This window comes from Chaetodon trifascialis, chromosome 21 (assembly GCF_039877785.1).
Source record: "Chaetodon trifascialis isolate fChaTrf1 chromosome 21, fChaTrf1.hap1, whole genome shotgun sequence".
NCBI classification, from domain to species: Eukaryota; Metazoa; Chordata; class Actinopteri; order Chaetodontiformes; family Chaetodontidae; genus Chaetodon; species Chaetodon trifascialis.
Window position 1 is genome coordinate 20,033,239 of NC_092076.1, and position 19,076 is coordinate 20,052,314.

The 19,076-nt window shown below is 42.5% G+C and overlaps 2 protein-coding genes across 2 annotated transcripts in view; one reads left to right on the plus strand and one right to left on the minus strand.

The window, feature by feature from the left end:
* Nucleotides 1-19,076, plus strand: part of ryr2a (ryanodine receptor 2a (cardiac)) — a 198,882-nt gene that overhangs the window by 52,284 nt on the left and 127,522 nt on the right. The window contains exons 2-3 of the mRNA XM_070990859.1: nucleotides 14,270-14,389; nucleotides 17,135-17,239. Of these exons, the coding sequence (XP_070846960.1) occupies nucleotides 14,270-14,389; nucleotides 17,135-17,239 (225 nt within the window). The remainder of the gene's footprint in view (nucleotides 1-14,269; nucleotides 14,390-17,134; nucleotides 17,240-19,076) is intronic.
* Nucleotides 1-19,076, minus strand: part of adgra1a (adhesion G protein-coupled receptor A1a) — a 339,338-nt gene that overhangs the window by 48,449 nt on the left and 271,813 nt on the right. The window lies entirely within an intron of this gene.

Sequence of the window (19,076 nt, forward strand, 5' to 3'; positions counted from 1 at the left end):
GTATTGTTTATTATTACAGAGACAAATTTGACAGTAACAGTGATTTGGAAATCAAACCTAACTTGGTCTGTATCATATTAAAGATGAAATAAATGTTACATAAAATACATCATATTACTTCTAAACAGTATTTTCAATAAACTAGTCATCTATAATTAAATGTCAGATGTATGTGATAAGGAATAACTGTACAGCAGTATCTGATCAGAGTGAAGTGTCTCCCTCTCTGTTTTCCTCTTCCCTCTGCTTTTCTCAGATTACATCATCATTGGCGCTTCCCCTCCTCCACACTCTCTCTCTCTGTCCCCCCCCCCCCCCCCCCCCCCCCGCCAAGCTTTTAAACCCTCCTCCGCTGACCTGCCCACTGTCAGTGTGTGTGTCTGTGTGTCTTCCAAATCCCTGATGCTCTATAACACGGGATACTTGGAATACAACTCACACGAACACCCCCCCCCCCCCCCCCACGCACACACACACCCCCACACGCACACAGTACTACAGTACATACTGATAAACAGCAGGCTGATCTGGCACATACAGTACCACAGTAATGTAGCAGAAGCTGCTGAAGTAATTCATTTATAGTTTGACTGGTTTAATACAGACTGTTTTGTCTTTGAGACATGAGGAATGTAAACACCAAAGAAATGCAAACAGGGATTCAGTTAAGTTGAATATATAACTAAGTATTTGGGCAAGCAGGCTTAATATAAATGTTGGTGAAGGGCTCCAGCATGACCCAGACCGTATTTTGTGCCCCTCTGCTTTGATTTGAGGCCAGAATTAAAATGCATCATTAAAACTGCAGCTGCAGGGCTTATCAAAATGGCCTTAATGTGATGTAATACTTCTTCAGAATTATGAATTATGTTTATGTCCTTAGTGTCAAGTGCCCTTTGATCTGAATGGCCAGATTGAGATATTTCAAAATTACTGCTCCTTCTTCTTTATTATTAATAATGGATGACGTGACTGTGGAATGTGACAAACCTACATTAAATTGTCACCCAACTCTGCACTTCTCCTCCTCCTCCTCCTCTCTCTCTCTCTCTCTCTCTCTCTCTCTCTCTCTCTCTCTCTCTCTCTCTCTCTCTCTCTCTCTCTCTCTCTCTCATATGCAGCAGCCAAAGCTCTGATAAACCCACTGTATGCTAGCCACAGCAGCCACAGTTAGCTGGTGAACATGTCATCAGTTGGAGACCAAACTAGAGCTAAAAGGAGTGAAAATTTGATTGCCATTCATCTGATGGACATAAACATGACTCCAAATGAATGGCAGTGTAGCTCTGTGTCAGCTGAATGTGGAAATAGGCTGTTTGTTGAACATTTTGGGAATGTGATTTGCTGTCTGTCTGAGAATGAGATAAGAAGATTGATCAATCTCATGTCTGCGTTTAAACTATGGAGCTATAGTCAGGAGGAGAAAAGGTTATCTTAGACAAACCATATCTGGGAGCTATTCCTTAACAAACTCACTCGATCCATCCAATCACTACTCGGTACCAGTGTCACAGAGCTATGCTGTTTTCAAATGACTATTGAAAACACATCAGTGAGACACAGCATTGCACTGGGTGACATTGCACTGGTTCCTTCATTACCATGAACAGATGTGAACTGTTTTTTTTTTTTTTTTTTTAACTTTCCCACTATCTGGTTCTCTTTCTCACCCTCTCTTGTGTCAAAGGAGGATTAATCATTGTTGTAGTGTCTTTCCTTGATCCTACTTCTCTACCTTTGGATTACAAACAGACCTCTTTGGCAGCACCCTGTCTTTGTGTGTGTGTGTGTGTGTGTGTGTGTGTGTGTGTGTGTGTGTGTGTGTGTGTGTGTCTGTCCCTTTCCTCCGATCCTGCACTGTTATGAAGGTCATATTTAATGTTTCCACTGACTGCTTCTGTTGAATAAGCTGTTGTGTAAGATGGTGTGTATTCAGCTCTGTGCTGCTTTTGGGTGTAAACTGATGAGGACTGACCATGCACCCTAATGTGCTTTTGTGCGTGTGTGCACATTTCTATATTTTTTCTGGTTGTTTTTTATGCTTGTGGACACATTTGTGTGTGTGTGTGTGTGTGTGTGTGTGTGTGTGTGTGTGTATGACTGTGTAGACTACAGAAGACATGCTAATTTATGTCAGTCTATTTCTGTGTGTGTGGGAGGAGGGCAGATGCAGCCTAAGAGAGTGTTTTTCTCGAGAAAGGGAAGCCATTCTGTCGCTATGTCTAAAACACACACAAACAGTGTTCACACACTACACACTGATCCATATATTTAAAAACCCTTATATAGTGCTACCCAAGACAATCCATGCTGTGTGTTTTGAGTCATACATGAAGCCCACATCCTTTCAAAGTGATTTTTTTCCCTCACATTACATTCTGTCCGTCCCCTTTTTCACAGTGAAGCGATGGATATTTTGTTCATTCATTTGCTGAATGTCTTTTCTGGGTTTTTCCACAGCACAGTTTTCTTATATGCTCTCCTTTGACATGTTGCTGTATTGAAATCCATTTGTTGGTTGCAATTTTAAACAAAAAGCCTTCCAATAACTTTCTTTGTGTGACATAAATTAGAATTTTGTGGACTCTAGCATTGGTGTAGGAAGTGAGGATGCTTAGGGTCCTGCAGCCCCCTCTGCTGGCCCACAGTGGAACGCAGTAGAAACAAAGTTTGCAGACAGGTCAACACAGAGGTTTACATTATTTACCTCATACTAACTCTAGTTCATACTGCTCTTTATTGCTGTAAAGGGTGAGGAAAAGGGGCTATGAATATTTTTAACTATTGCTGGAATGCTTTGGATTAGCTGAGAAAGACTGTGTGACTTTGACATGCTGTTGGTTTTCCACCTTATCACTAATCCATCAATAGTCAAAGTTCCTTTCTTTTAATAATGACCAGAGTTTATTTCTTAATCTTACAGCAAATTACAATTCATACAACTTAGCTTTCACTTTTGTGGCTTCAGCCCCGGGCTATATTGGTTGTGATAACACTGCACTCGTACATGCTGTGAACTCTGTATGCAGTGACATCACTAAAAATAGGTCCAACAGTGTAACAACAGTCACACAAGCTGTTACATTATGAAACAGAGTGTTTAACAGTTTTGGAAGGAACAGAAATGATCTTCCTGTTGATAAGGATCGTCACATCTAAAAATGCCTCCATGTTCTGCTGATGACACATTTTGTTGTTCAGTTTGTTGCCATTGGCTGTGGTTGTCCTAACTCCTGGTTTTCATGTTAAATGAGAGACTATTAGCAATATCACAGGTGGGCGCACTATTCATTTTCATCTCCAGATAAATTGGTGCTGTGTCTAATCTTGCCAAACTGTTGGCTTGTTTACAACCTGAACGATTGTCTGACCCCTTCTTGCTTCTTGTGTTGGGCTTATTATGCCCAAACCTAACCAAGCCCTCATCACAGTGGCAGCAATCATAGGATGTGAGACGTGAATTATTTTTGTAACAGTGTAATGTTTAAAAAAAAGATCCTGTCAAATTATGCTGTCAAAACCACTAATATGCCTTTTGTTCAAAAGCAACAACCAACAACACATTTCGCTGTTAGCTTGTTTTGTTCTGTCTCACTCAGTCAGCCTCTAGTGGCTGTTGCAGAAGAAGTGCTGCTGCTGATCTTCTGTCAGTCCCTCTGTGTCTCTTTTCCATTGATTCTCTGGTCATTTTCTCTCTCTCTCTCCATAGAAGGCTGGAATGCACACGACTGCTGACAGACACCAGTGCTCTTCCTGTAGGGTACAGTGTGTGTGTGTCAGCTGTTGTAAATGTCACTAAGGCATTATTCAAGTTAATGATAGCCATATCTCAGCTATCTCCCATCTCCTTGTGTGTGCATTCTAAGAGTCATTAAGACATTATGCCAGTTTCCAACATACCGTACATGGCTGTGTGTGTGTGTGAGAGACGGTGCATGTGTGTGTGATGGTATTCCCTCAGCCCACACATCTAGATAATTAAGCAAGACCAGAGTGACTGATGAGTTCCCGAGGCAGCATAGGACAACTACGATGTTCCCCAGATGGAACTGAATAAATATAGTTATTAGGTATAGTATATAGGTATAGTAGCCAGATGCCCATACATCCCTCCTATCCACAAACATCATCACGCTGCAGCCTGATGGAAACACTGCAGCAGATGCAGCTCCCCAGAATTCCACTCTACCACTCTGAGGCCATTTTCCAGAGGCATAGAGTCTGTTTGCACTTATAGTAGTAGAGAGCCCTCATAAATGATGAAACAACAAAGGAAGCCCTTTTTAACATATGTATGTTGATTTATGAGAGAAATTTATCAACTTTCCACAAGTTCCACTTACTTTATGATCGTATGATGTGAATATGTATAAGACCTCTGAATCAGCAGTCACATCTTTGATTTGTTCAGTGACTCAAATATTGAGTGATTTGCTAATTGACTGCTGTTTACACCGCCTGGAGAAACAGTTGGAAATATGATAAGAGCTTAGTGGGTGGGGTTAACAATGGAAATGTCGTTTTGCTGCATAGCCAGCTACCTACATTCAAATAAGGAGAACAGTGAAATGCTGATGTTCAGCATATCTGCTCTATCGGACGTGTGTGAGACTGACAACTGAAAAACATGCCTGCTGTGCTTTTTATGTACACATGCAGTAAACGCTTTATAGTTCTTTCATTGTTGGGGAAAACGTCATGTAAATTGTCCCAGGCAACCTCTACAGCAAAAAATCAGATCAGATATTTAACTCACTACTGACTGGTTAGGGCTTTGGGTCATCGGGGCCCCCGCCCACGACTGCCACCCATATCACATAGCACCGGCCCCTTCTGATCCTTCCTGCGGGTGGTGGGCCTACGGGAAGGCGGGCCCACGTCGCTCCTTCGGGCTGTGCCCGGCCGGGTCCCGTGGGCAAAGACCCGGCCACCAGGCGCTCGCCAGCGAGCCCCAACCCCGGGCCTGGCTCCAGGGTGGGGCCCCGGTGACGCCAATCCGGGCGATGTACGCTTCCTTGGTTTTTTCTCTTTCATAAGGGGCTTTTGAACCGCTCTTAGTCTGACCCGTCACCTAGAACCTGTTTGCCTTGGGAGACCCTACCAGGGGCATTAAGCCCCGGACAACATAGCCTCTAAGATCATTCAGGTGCTCAAACTCCTCCACCACGATAAGGTGTCGGTTCAAGGATTCTGTTCACGAGTGAGGGAAGGATGGAGCGTGAGATTGACAGGCAGATCGGTGCAGCGGCTGCAGTAATGCGGTCGCTGTACCGGTCTGTCGTGGTGAAGAAGGAGCTGAGCCGAAAGGTGAAGCTCTCGATTTACCGGTCAATCTACATTCCTACCCTCACCTATGGTCATGAAGTTTGGGTCATGACCGAAAGAACGAGGTCCCGGATACAAGCGGCTGAAATGAGTTTCCTCCGCAGGGTGGCAGCGCGCTCCCTTAGAGATAGGGTGAGGAGCTCTGTCACCCGGGAGGAGCTCAGAGTAGAGTCGCTGCTCCTCCGCATCGAGAGGAGTCAGCTGAGGTGGCTTGGGCATCTCTATCGGATGCCCCCTGGACGCCTCCCTAGGGAGGTGTTCCAGGCATGTCCCACCGGGAGGAGGCCCCGGGGAAGACCCAGGACACGCTGGGGTGACTATGTCACTCGGCTGGCCTGGGAACGCCTGGGGATCTCCCCGGAAGAGCTGGGGGAAGTGTCTGGGGAGAAGGAAGTCTAGGCGTCCCTGCTCAGACTGCTCCTCCCGCGACCCGGCCCCGGATAAGCGGGAGAAAATGGATGGATGGATGGATGACTGGTTAGGATTAAACAATTGTTAACAAAAAAGATCCTTTTCCTTGCAAGAAATAAATTGACCAGAATGAACACAAAGTGAAAAAATAAAGTGAAAAAAAAAGAAAAAGATACCAATTCAGTCTGATTGTCACGCTGGATATGATGTGCTTGTCCTGCAGGCTCCACCTACTTTCTGACTGTCTAAAGTTTTCCAGGCTCAAAGATGGCGCCCAGTCACTTGAATGAAAATTTCTCGCTGAGTACATAATTTGAAAATGTTTTCTAGCCTCCAGGTTCGCTTTCACTGTGGCTATGAATTTTCTGCTCAGCCCATAGACTTTACATCGGGATGGTGTGGATAGTGGGATAGTGCATTTTAAGGTTACTTTTCATTTTTTGTATTTTGCAAATATAAAACCTGTATTGTTTAGAAATTCTTTATACCATGAATAATAATTGACCCAATTTGTAGTTCCGTAGAAATGTTCTGTCAGCAAATTTCCATATTTTTTTCTGTCTATGGGGAAAATGCATTTTGGGCTTTAGGGGACTTATTTACTGCAGTGCCACAGTTGGTCACTGCCTACATCAATGGGTATACCTCTCTGTTTCTGTTGACTGTTCAATTGTGGTTTATCCCCACACGTATGCACAGTTTTCTTTCCCAACACTGTAACTGTACAGTTGCCTCTCTCAGGCCTTCATGTACAGTGTGAGATAATATATCACACTGTACAAACTGGCTACATCCTGCAGTCAGACCTTCATCTCTGCTGCAATGTTTGCCTTGCCATACTTGCCAGGCTGGGCTAGCTTTAACTTAACAAGCTGTCTGTCAATATTGTACAGACTATGTAATCTTCAAAGGTGACCTCTCAGACATCCCAGACAAGAATCCAGATGGCGGGCACAAGTCAAAGGGCTTGGCTTCCTCCATCTTGGAATCTCCTCCCAGTTCTCCCATCTCCCCATTAGGAGACCTGGTGTCTGATTGCAAGGACAGGGGTCCACATCTTGGGCTGTAGTCTGCCAGCCAGCCTTGCTGGGCCTCATCAGGAAGGTGGCCTCAGCTGGCCCTGGTATGGCCACTAAACCCAGGGCTCTTTCCCCGCAACTTTCTATTAACATCAGGAAGGCTATGACAGCTGTCCAGACTCTCTCCATGGTGACAGCAGTGGCTGCATCCAGGATTATGTCACAGACTATGATGCAGAGAAATATTTGGCTGCACATGTCTCGAGTTTCCCCCTTCAGATGGGAACTGAGGTATGTTCCCATTATCCCATATATGCATGCATCCCAGCGATCAGTTCACATCTACTGACATGAAGATCCTTATTTCCATATCCTCATCATTCCCATACACAGAAAGTTTTTGCACCTCTTCTTCCATGGAGTACATTACTAGTATAACCATCAACCAGGTGTAAAGAAATGGTGCAGGAGCCATTATGCAACAAAGACATCAGGGATTGGTTCTACTTGGATGACCTGATCCTTATGGCACCCTCCTAGGAGAAAGCTTCACTCCACACACTAGAAATGTACGGCATCTGCAAATACTTTTGCCGGGAATTGACAAAAGAGCTCTCGGCTTCCCACTCAGTCGGTAATTTACCTGGGTGTGGAAATGGACTCTGCCTCCATGAAGGCAAAGCTGTCCCCAGCCAAGCTGTATGCGCCAAACTCTCTACTATCACACAGCATGCCCCACAGAGAGGTGATGGCACTGTCAGTGATGTGTCCACTGGGGATGATGTCAGCAAGCTACGTTGTAGTCCCCTTAGACATAAACATCCCTTTAGCACATGAGGAAAATCCAGAGGTGGTTCAACCAGGAAGAATCCTCCATCCTGCCACAAGTGTGTTACAACACTTTCCTTCACTGCCTGCAACTGGCATGTTGTGGTAAGGACAGACAATATGACAGGAGTGGCATACATCATCAGGGTGGCGTGCGCTCAGCCTGACTTTTTGATATGTGGTCACACAGACACCTGCTCTCTATCAGATGGTGTGGGGCAGGTTCTACTCCTCTCATTCCTCGCCTTGTCGTGTGCATTTGTGCCAATTCACAATTCAGGTGGCATCAGTACTGCATGTCTTGGTTCATGACCAGGGTGCAGCTGCTGGTGGGGAAACTGTGGGGAAATGGCAAAGGGATGCACTTTCATAGCTAGATGGTGTGATCCTCCATCTACTGGCCAACTTGTGTGGGTCTGGCCACTGATCTGCAGCACTTAGGAAGGTTATGACTGCCACCTGCAGTGGTGTGCACTATCCAGGGCATGAGAGCCCCTTGTACTACAGCGCAATACATGGGCAGATAAATTTCTTATTTCCATTTACTTATGTCCAGAAATCTTTCCCTCTAGGGGTTCTTCCCCACGCTTCACAGAAATGAGGGGAAAGAAGAGTGCCCAGTGTACGCTTTGTCTTAGTATGTTTTATCCACCGCAAACATCAGGAGACACAGCAGCTGTTTGTTCATTACAGTGGGCACTCACAATGCATGACTCTGTCTAAACAGTGTCTGTCTCACTGGCTGCGTGATGCTATCGCACAAGCCTACAGTGCAGCAGGATTGGATCCTCCGCAGAGTGCTGGGGCCACTCCATGAGAGCCTTAGTCTAATCTATGGCCTTCCTTAGAGGGATGACAGCACAGACATCTGTGCAGTGGCATCTTGTGCTTCACTCCATGCCCTTTTATCTGTTTGTCTCTTTGTGATGTGTCTGGGTTCTCCCTGACTCATTCAGTTTTAAATGTGTTAGACAGCAGATGATGCGTTGTCACGTTTGATGTTTGTTTGCACATGCCAAAAGGTGCACCTCTAATCCCATCACCTCGGCTGATGGGCTGCATGGGGACCATTATGGTATGTGATCAGTGTCCCACCCTTTTGCAGCAGCAATACTGTGTGGAGGGAGTATAAAACCACTTAGTGCCCATTTTTCCACACAGGGCTGACATGGTGTTATCCATGGCACAGCCAATGCCTCCCTGTCTTATTAAGCTTAGTTTTTGCAGGGTTATGAACTAGTGTATTTTATCTGCTCGTGGACCTTGGTGTCACAGTGGGCATTGACTACATCAGCTTTGCCCTTAATCCATTAGTGACAGCTGTCAGAGGGTGAAGCCTATACAAAGTAGGAACCTAAGTTATATACTGGAACTACGAGTATAGGTGTGTAGCCCTGTAAGACTTGCACCCTCTGCTCCACTGGGATCAGCCAAAGAAAATACTGGCTTTTGGGAGCAGACCTCAGGTCTTGACGGTGTTATAGACTGTACACAAGGACCTGAGAGAGGCAGCTGTACAGTGTACAGTGGCGGGAAGGAAAATCTTCATGACTGCACATAAGATAAACTCCAATAATAACAGCTCTCAAAGGGATATGCTTATACCGGATTTAAAGTACATTACTTAGATTATAAATGAGACTTAGTCTGTGTTTAAGAATGGGTTCCAGTGGGGATGATGTTCGCCTTTTTTGGGTAGGGTAGAGGCCAATGCCCAAGTGATGACCCCTTTAAATCAAATCAAATCAAATCAAATCAAATCAAATCAAATCAAATCAAATCAAATTTATTTATAAAGCACATTTAAAACAACAGCCGTTGACCAAAGTGCTGGACAATTTTCAACATAAAAGCAACATACAACAAGAAACAAACAGAAATAAAACTCTCACACTGAGTTAAAAGCCAAAGAATAAAAATGTGTTTTAAAATGTGATTTAAAAACAGGCAGTGAGGGGGACAGTCTAATATGCAGACGCAGCTCGTTCCAGAGTTTGGGAGCTACAACAGAAAAGACCCGATCTCCTCTAAGTTTTAACCTTGCTCTGGGTACAACTTAAAGTGAATGACTGGCAGACCTAAGAGCTCGTACTAGCTCATGTGTCACTAAAAGCTCAGCCAGTTGACTTGGAGCTAGCCCATGTACAGCCAGCACAGGGGAAATGTGCTCGCTTGTGTGTTCCTGTTAAAAGACGAGCTGCTGCATTTTGAACTAACTCTAAGCGTGAGACAGAATTCTGGCTAACACCAACATCAAGAGCATTACAGTAGTCAAGATGGGACGAAATAAAAGCATGGGTGATTCTTTCAAAATCATTAAAAGACAGGCAGGACTTGACCTTAGATAAAAGCCTCAGCTGGAAGAAGCTGGATTTCACCACCTAATTAGTTTGTCCAATTTAATTATTATCACCCCAAGATTTTTTACAGTGGATTTTATGTATGGACTCAGTGAGCTCAGGTCCATATGGGGACCAGTACGCGCATTACTCAGTCCAAAAAACAGAACTTCTGTGTTATTTTCGTCATCGCCGTCCATGCTTTTATGTCCTTCAGACAGTCCAACAGTGGCTATAAGGAGCCGTTTTGTTTCAGGGGCAGATAAATTTGTGTGTCGTCAGCATAAAAATGGAAAGCTATGTCATGCTTTCTTAAAATGGACCCCAATGCCCCACTTGAGGCAGGCTCCAAAACAAGCAAGATGCCAATGGCTGGAGCCACTGTTACTGAGCTTCACAATTGCTCTTCTGTGGGTGACTTCACAGAGACTACAGTATGTCCATGGTTAATACATTTTATGAATATAAACCCCCTTTGTAGCACCATTTGCAGTATAATATGTAGTCACTTCAAATTTACATTCCTTTAGTTAGTGAGTATTGCCATGAAGATTTGCATTCATCCAGGTCATGTTACTTCTCAGTGCTTTCAAAAGGCAACTGGACTTCATAGTTCTAACTGACTGCTGTGAAGTCACAGGCATTTATCTTCTTGCAGAATCGTTGATTTGTTAACATATGAGTCGTTAAGGTCACATGAGCCATGGAGTTGATGGGTCAGTGGGTGTTGATAAGTGAGAATGGGTGAGTTGTTGAGTCACCTGACCATCATGTGAGTCATTTTGGTCACATGAGTCACACATGAGTTTTTCAGATACTCCAGGAATGTAAGAAATGACATTGCGTTTATAGTCCTTTTCTACTCTTTCTGTTCTGTGTTTTTCCTTGATGCTTCCCTGATGTGTTTCTGCTCCTTGTCCTCGCCTTCCGTCATTGCTGGCACGTTCCAAGCCCCATGGTGTAGGGCAGTGGTTTTCAAAGTGGGGCCGCCAGGGGGTGCTAGGGGGGCCTCAGAAAATTGGGGGGAAGTTAAGGAAAAAAAGCAAAAAAGCAAAGCATGTTAGTTAATAATATTCTTATGCTAAACAAATGTAATAATTATTGAATAGTGAACACACACACAACTGAGAGAGGTTTGATTTCTTTTGTTCTGTTCTTGTCTGTCAACAGTTTGTTGAAAAGTTCATTATTCAGTGGGAATATAATACAGTGTTGAAAACATGTTTGTTAATATTCTTATGCTAAACAAATGTAATAATTATTGAACATTGAATAAAAGTAAGTAAATCTTTCTAAAAGTTGATGTTTCTTTACATATTTTGTAGCATTGTCAGTGGGTTTGCAAAGGGGGTCCCCAGCCAGAAGCTAATGCTGTTTGGGGGGCCATGGCATGGAAAAGTTTGGGAACCCCTGGTGTAGGGTTCTGATAACCCCCAGCTTATGCTCCAGTAGGTTGTGAGAATCAAAGAGCAGATATTGATCTGTGTGTGTGGGTTTTCTGTATTCTTCAGTGTTGAGGCTCCTGTCATCTTAAATATGCACTACACAATCCAAAAAGGCCAGACTGCCTCCTTTAACATCCTCCTGAGTGAACTTGATGCTGCTGTCCACTGCATTGATGTGATCCATGAAAGCTTACACTTCTGTGTTCTAATCTTGACCCAGGTGTCATCCACGTACTTAAACCAATGGCTGGGGGCCGTTACTAAGTTATGTAGCTTTGTTTAGGGCTGAAGGTTTTAAGGAAAATGTCCACTCGTCATTTTTGAACCAATGTTAGAATTTAAATAGGAATTGTTTGTATTAACCAAAATAAGTCTACATAATATTACATAGTATCTCTATAATACAAGATTAGTTTGTGCTCCCAGGGTTCTTTGTTGTTATTGTTGTTGTCATTATTGTCGAAGTGGTGGTGGTGGTGTGACACACACTTGTGTAGTTTCTGCTGGGGTTTTAGTACATATGCCCATGTATGGGTAGACAGACATTAAGCAGACAAACAGATGTATGCTGATTAGATCTCAGTTATAGCAGGATCTGCTGCAGATTTTTAATTGATAGTAACACTCAGATGAAGGACATGTTGTAGTGCCGTTACGGTCTGACTGACGGATAGGAAGCTTATCATAGCCACATCATATGTTAGGACACACTGCGCCTTAGTGTGCACTAGATTTGGCTTGTGTGTGTTTGAATGAATGACAAAGCTAGCGTATATTGCTAGCTTTTGTTATAATGCCACCGTGTGCTTGTCTCTGTCAGTCCAACTCCTCTTGATTAAAATGCATGAGCTGAAGAGAATGGGAAATGACATCTGTCTAGTCTATAGTCTTGCTTTTCTGTTTATTTGATGTTACTCTGTACAGATCTATCTAGCAGAGATACAACATTACAGACAGAGAGCTGTGGCAAAAAAAAAAAAAAAAACGAAATAAAATTACATTCATTGGACAATTCTGCACCTCACAATTTATGTACCCCAACAATTAATGCTAATGTAGCAGGTAGTTTGTTAGAATGTGGAGGTTAAGGTTGTGGATGGGCAATTACTGTGCTTTATATATTTCCGTTTTTTCATTTCTGAATTAATTTTATTGGTAACCACAGTCTTTGCCTAACTTTAACCACGCTGTAGTTACCATGCAAAAAATCGTCCAAGATATGGATATACTTGGTTAGGGTATTGAGGTTCAGTACCTCGCCTTAAGTGTTTATGATCATAGAAATTCAGATTTTCCTCAAACAGCACAAAATGTGATAATGTAGTATTGATAGCATACTATAAATAGATAACTTTGAACAGAACGTCATATGACTGGCATTACAACACTGATTCCATAAAAGTTGGGGTGCTGTATATAATAAATAAACATACGTTTTTGTAAGTTATGGTTTTTCTAAAATATGTCACAGATTTTAATGTATCACACAGAGGGAAAAGTGACACATCTGCCAAGATGAGCACAACTAAGGTGCAGTAACATGCTCCACCAATGACTGTAGTTATACTATGTCTGTGATCCAATTTTATAAGCATCCTCTCCTATCAATTGTTCACTTGAAAGTAGCCTCTAACAATCACAATTGAAGCAAAATGTGTAAGTGATGTGTACATATCCTTCAAGTATTATATAAATAACCTAAGCAATTTCTTCATTTAAATAATGCAGGGACGTTCAAAGCATTTCACTTTCAACCATGTATCTTATTCTGACCACCTAATTTTCGTCACTTAATGTAGGAACTACTTAAAACAAACGCCTGGTGCTCTTACATTTTAAGCAAGTGGTTGCCTAGTGCTGATTTTAGCATTCATTTGTGTACTCTTGTGTTCACGTAAGGGGCATGTGGTCAGTGGTAAGGATGGTAGGATGACTCAGGACAGGGCACCAGAAAATTTCCCTTTGAAATTTCAATGTTGACAGGTATGTAACTAAGCTACTTAGCTAATCCTTTTTGACATATGCTCAGTTGAAAATGGTACAAAGACAATATATTTAATGTGTGACCTCATCAACACTGTCTTATGTGCTGTGTGTTTTATGTGCAACATATGTCCTTATTCTGAATTTGATGGAAGCAGCTTGTATCAAACAAGTTGGGACTGGAGCAACAAAGGCTCGGAAAGTTGTGGAATGCTCCAAAAACAGGTGCATTGGTAACAGGTGATAGTATCATGATTGGTATGAAAGGGGCATCCTGGAAAGGCTCAGTTGTTCACAAGCAAGGATGGAGCGAGGTTCACCACTTTAAGAACACATGATTGTAAAACGTATTCCTACGTGGGTTCGACAACACACAGTATCTCAACTTGTTTGGAATAGGGGTTATACTTTACTTCCAGTATGAAGACTGTATTGAGATAAATTTACAATATTACCACCTAGATTGAATTCCCTCTTTTTGTTGTGATTGGTTGGAGTTAAGATATTTTTGCTCACTTTGAAAGGAAAGCTTTTTGTCAGTTTGCTCCTCAACTCCAGTATATTCACATGGACATAAATTATGAAATTAATGAACAAACGAATGGTCCGTCCTGTTGACCAAATGGTGTGTTCTATGTATGTATGCATGAAGTTGATTCCTCTTCAAAGTGGGAATTTGTAGTGCCACAGCCCATATGGTCAAACTGTGTAGGGCTGGGTGTGGAAGTGTGGAAGTTTTCTGGCAAGATGGTGCTCTGCAATTTTTAGCCACCACCTACAAGGAGCTACAGAAAATCTCTGTTACTGACTCTAGGTCATTGACTGTCTTCATTTGTAACTACATCTTTGTGTGTATGTGTGTGTGTGTGTGTGTGTGTGTGTGTGTGTGTGTGTGTGTGTGTGTGTGTGTGTGTGTTAGGATGATGAGGTGGTCCTGCAGTGCTCTGCCACAATCTGTAAGGAGCAACAGAAACTCTGTCTGGCTGCTGAAGGCTTCGGAAACAGACTCTGCTTCCTCGAATCCATCTCCAACTCCAAGGTACTGATACAAGCTCTTATGTAGAGTATATACTGCTTTATGTCTCAAGCTCTTATGTAGAGTATATACTGCTTTATGTCTCAAGCTCTTATGTAGAGTATATACTGCTTTATGTCACAAGCTCTTATGTAGAGTATATACTGCTTTATGTCACAAGCTCTTATGTAGAGTATATACTGCTTTATGTCACATGTATGACACAGTGCCAGTCAGGAGACACGTTGAAGGAAAAACTCCAATAAATGAGCAGAGACATTAACATAAATTGTGCACATTGCATCATCAGTGCAAAAATGTGGGTTCACTGAATGTGAAGCGCTTAGCATATGATTCTCATTTTCATACTTATTAGTATATACCTTATTCCATACTCAAGGTATAATCATTGTTTCTGTTCATGTTACTTGCCTGTTTTGTTATAACTTAGTAAACAAGGTTATTTTTTCTGTTGCTTATTAATAAAATTCAGAAAAAGCACACACAACAAGGGACAGACTGAGATGCCACAACTTCCACAGGCCACTCTCAGAGTGCCTGTGTGTGTGTGTGTGTGTGTGTGTGTGTGTGTGTGTGTGTGTGTGTGTGTGTGTGTGTGTGTGTGTGTGTGTGTGTGTGTGTGTGTGACAGGGCACTTGTCGTCCCTCTTCTGCATTCCTTAGAGACAGAGGAGAAAGTAGATGTACCTTTAATATAAGGATGTATGGACACTAACAAGCACTGATGTTATTTTAGTCATTTAATTTGCTGTGCATATACTGTAGATGTACCTATGCGTCTATACAGTAGGAGTATATAGAATATATACTATATAGCAAGATTGTAACATGATAACCATCATGGCATATGAACCTGGTTTAATGCCGTCTACTACACATTAATTATTAAGGATTATCTTTTGCTTTTCATAAAGGTGGTTTGGTTTCCTAAAGCAAATGAAAAGGCTAAGCCTTTAAACATGGAAAATTCAAATTTTCAGCCTCATCCAGAGAACAACTCACTTCCACTGCTGAGAGATCAACCGAATCCCAAACAACACCGAGCGTGCTGAAGGCATCCAGCTAGCTTGAAAGAAAGAAAGTGTCTCTGCTCTGAGTCTGCTCATTGACTTCATTTCTAACTTGGTTAAAAATTTGAAAGGTCAGAATTGTGACAAATTCTGTCAGTTCTTCCACTGCATCTTCTGCTTACCCAAGTGAGTTATCACCATGCCGCCTACTGAGAGATGGACCACTCAAGCCGAAGCGGCCATGTAGGATTCAGGATGCCCGAAAATGTCCAAAGGCTCCAGGAAGCTCTAGACTGTGAAGACTGTGGGCTCTATTTTTGATTCTGTAGCGCGGGTGCAAAGTCAGGTGTTTGTGTGCCGACTCAGATAGTTGCATTGAATCGTGGTTGTTGCTAATTATTGATCACAGTGAAATGCCAGACACTGTGGAAACCTGCCTGAGGTATTGGTGAGGTGTGCGCACGACGCCGCCGGTTTATGAAAATCCACTTGCCCAGCACAGAGTTGACCAGGTCTGGGGTGGCGAGCTTTCAGCGCACTTTTGCGCACCGGCGTGGTCCGAAATGGACCGAAAATCAAAATCGGCTGGCTGATTATGCCGACACCTCCCCCTACTGCGCTGCAACGCCCATCCTGGCGTACCTCTGTGCACCTCGGTTTACCAAAATACCAAGTGCGCTGCACACCCGCCTGTGCTGCACCAAAGTGGCAGGGACGAAAATAGAGCCCCTTGAGTCAAACAGGACCACCTCTGCTGTGCCATATGCGTGTCATATTTCCTGTACTACCTCTGGGTGTAGTCTCCACTTCCCTCCCTACGTGAGGTTTCTGATGGTAGAGAAAGTCTGTCACCACCTTCTGTGGCCCTGCCAAATAAATGGCCTTCAGGCAGGCAAAGCGAGGGAAAGCCCACACGAGCAGCAGCCTTACCAGCATCAGCGTTGATCTGGTACCCTTTGATGTTTGACATGGTGAACCGCTCACTCACTGTTGAACAATACAACAACATGCCTGCCCTTTAAATATAGAAGGAACTTGTGAAACGCAAAATGTATGGCACGAAGCTGAAACACATTTGTGTGCTCTGTCATTTCCTGTGCTGTCCAGAGCTGGTCCAGAGCACAGACCTGTTGGGCTAGGGAAAGACAGAATTGGCGCACCTGATAAGATAAGATAAGATAAGATAAGATAAGATAAGATAAGATAAGATATTCCTTTATTAGTCCCACAGTGGGGAAATTTCCAGTATTACAGCAGCAAAGTGGATATTGAAAAATATGAACAATTTAAACAAGGGGAAATACAGAAACTATAGACCTGATAGACCTTGCCTTCGGATGCAAGGGTTGAAACTGAGTAGAACCCACCATGCTGTGTCTACTACTGTGATGCCGTCCTTATCCAGGAAGGTGGCTTTTTCCTGTCTGAGTGGCAGGGATTTTGTGGAATTACACATCTTTTGTATTATTTCATGTTTCCATTAGATTACATCTTATTTCTTAAATGATCCTTATGAGGATTACATAGAATAGAGAGAGTTTAAAATGCAAGAGTTTCTCATCATTCAGAACTAGTGTGTGCCAATCAGAACCATCAAAGATTGTAATTCAAGAACCTCAGGAATCAGTTTGAGTGGACACTGACTTGAGTAGTAACATTCAGAAAAGCCTGTCATTATTAGCAAAATAAAACTTTGTTAACATCAATAAAGTATTGAGGGTGTGTCCCTGTTGTTTCAGAATGTGCCTCCAGATCTGTCCATCTGCACCTTTGTGTTGGAACAGTCCTTGTCGGTGCGAGCCCTTCAGGAGATGCTGGCCAACACGGAGGAGAAGGCTGAGGGGGTGAGTGTGAAGAGACACACACATTAAAACACACAACAGGCAAGGGGAGGTGAAGGAATGTACAGTAGGCCGTTCTCAGTTCAGGGCTTTCTTTGGCTGAGACACTGGCCTGGTGAAACACAAAGAGCAGGAGGTGGTTGACAAACAAGGAGAGAGAGTCCACTTACTAGTCTGTTCATTCTTGGCTATACTCATAGCCATACTCATACTCATATATAAGAGTGCTGGTCTGATCACGTTTGTGCAGATGTCCTTGACTGAGTGCAGACAGCTACTGCTGCAAATGTGACTCTGTTTAAATGTAATCTGTTATCTTTCCTCCCAAACAAGAAGACAGCATCATCCTCTTATCAGTACTTTTATTCAGTTTATTTATTCAGTTTTTATTCAGATTATTATTATTATTATCTCAGCATTTTTACATTTGAGCTATATCTGAGGTTATCTATATCTTTGCAGCAGACATATTAGTCTTTATGTCACATGTAACTGCAAATCAACTTTTATGCATTTTGTTTTTATGGGTCTTTAGTGTTTTGTTTTGTTTTTTTTTCTTTACACACTGTATTTTATCTGTTTGTTGATTGTGTAATCTAAGTTTCTGCTTTTAGAAAGTGTGCTATTCAACTATGTTTAGTCAGGCCAACAACATGCCATCAACTGCTGCCTAAAAAGTAACTAGCTGGCTAGCTAGAAATAGAACCACTTCCAAAAGTGTACTTTATTTTTAAATGATGGTGCTTCTGTGATGAAGGGTTAGCAAAAACTTTAAAACAACATGCTCAAACTGACCAAAAATTAAAACAAAGATCAGATTTTGATTGTGAGATCTGTATTAACTGCAGAGCCAGAGAGCAGAGCTCAAATCATCACCCAGCTCAAGGAAAAACTGGATATATTTCAAAACAGACCCTCAAATCTGTTGATTTACATCAAAATGAAATGATTTGCCTATTTTCATTCCTCACCTGCTGCAATAACTGATTATCATCTTTTTGGAGGCAATAAAAATCATCTTTGCCAACTTCGTAACCTCACTTCTTTTACACTTGAAGATCAATTTATTTATCAGATTTATCTGTATTGTGAGAAAGACATTCATTCAAAGAAATGACCCACAAATAGAGAGTAACTTGGAAAGTTCAGGTAAATATGTGTTTTAGAGGAATCTGTGTGCATGTTGTTCGTTTGTACTGTAAGCCAGGCATATGTGAGGTGAAGCTTGAGCAGCTCTGTGCTTTGCATATATTATATGCATAAAGCATACAATAGGGTGTGCTCCAGAGCCCAACCAGCACAGTGCTGCTTTGAGCTACTTGGGAGTGATTTCCACTCCACTTCGTCACATAAAACAGCGCATTGTGAATTAACTGCTCTGTGTGACAAGTAAGCAAAATACTGCAATAACCAGCATCATCTCAAACAATACCTCCTACTGCTGCTTGATAATCAACTGATAGGCAACCAATGTCATACCTGTACAGTTTTCATACAAGGCAGCATTTCCCTCCCCTGCCATTACATAGTAAGTGAACTGCCAGCACATTTACAAGGCATTTATACATGATATCAGAACATTGATTTAAGTGAAATTTAATCTGTGAGAACTTGAAGGCAGTTAAATATTGACAGCGGCATATGGGATACCGTGTCTTATTTTGTCATGTATTGCTTAGTGCCCTATGGGACACATCAGAGTTACAACACTCGCAGTGCTTGGTTAGAACGCCGTGGAGGAAATCTGAAGATTAAGAACAGGAAGCAAAGGAAGGAGGACCAAGGTGTGAGCTGTTTGAATTAGCTAAATTTCCTCCTGTCCAGAGGGTTGTGGTAATGC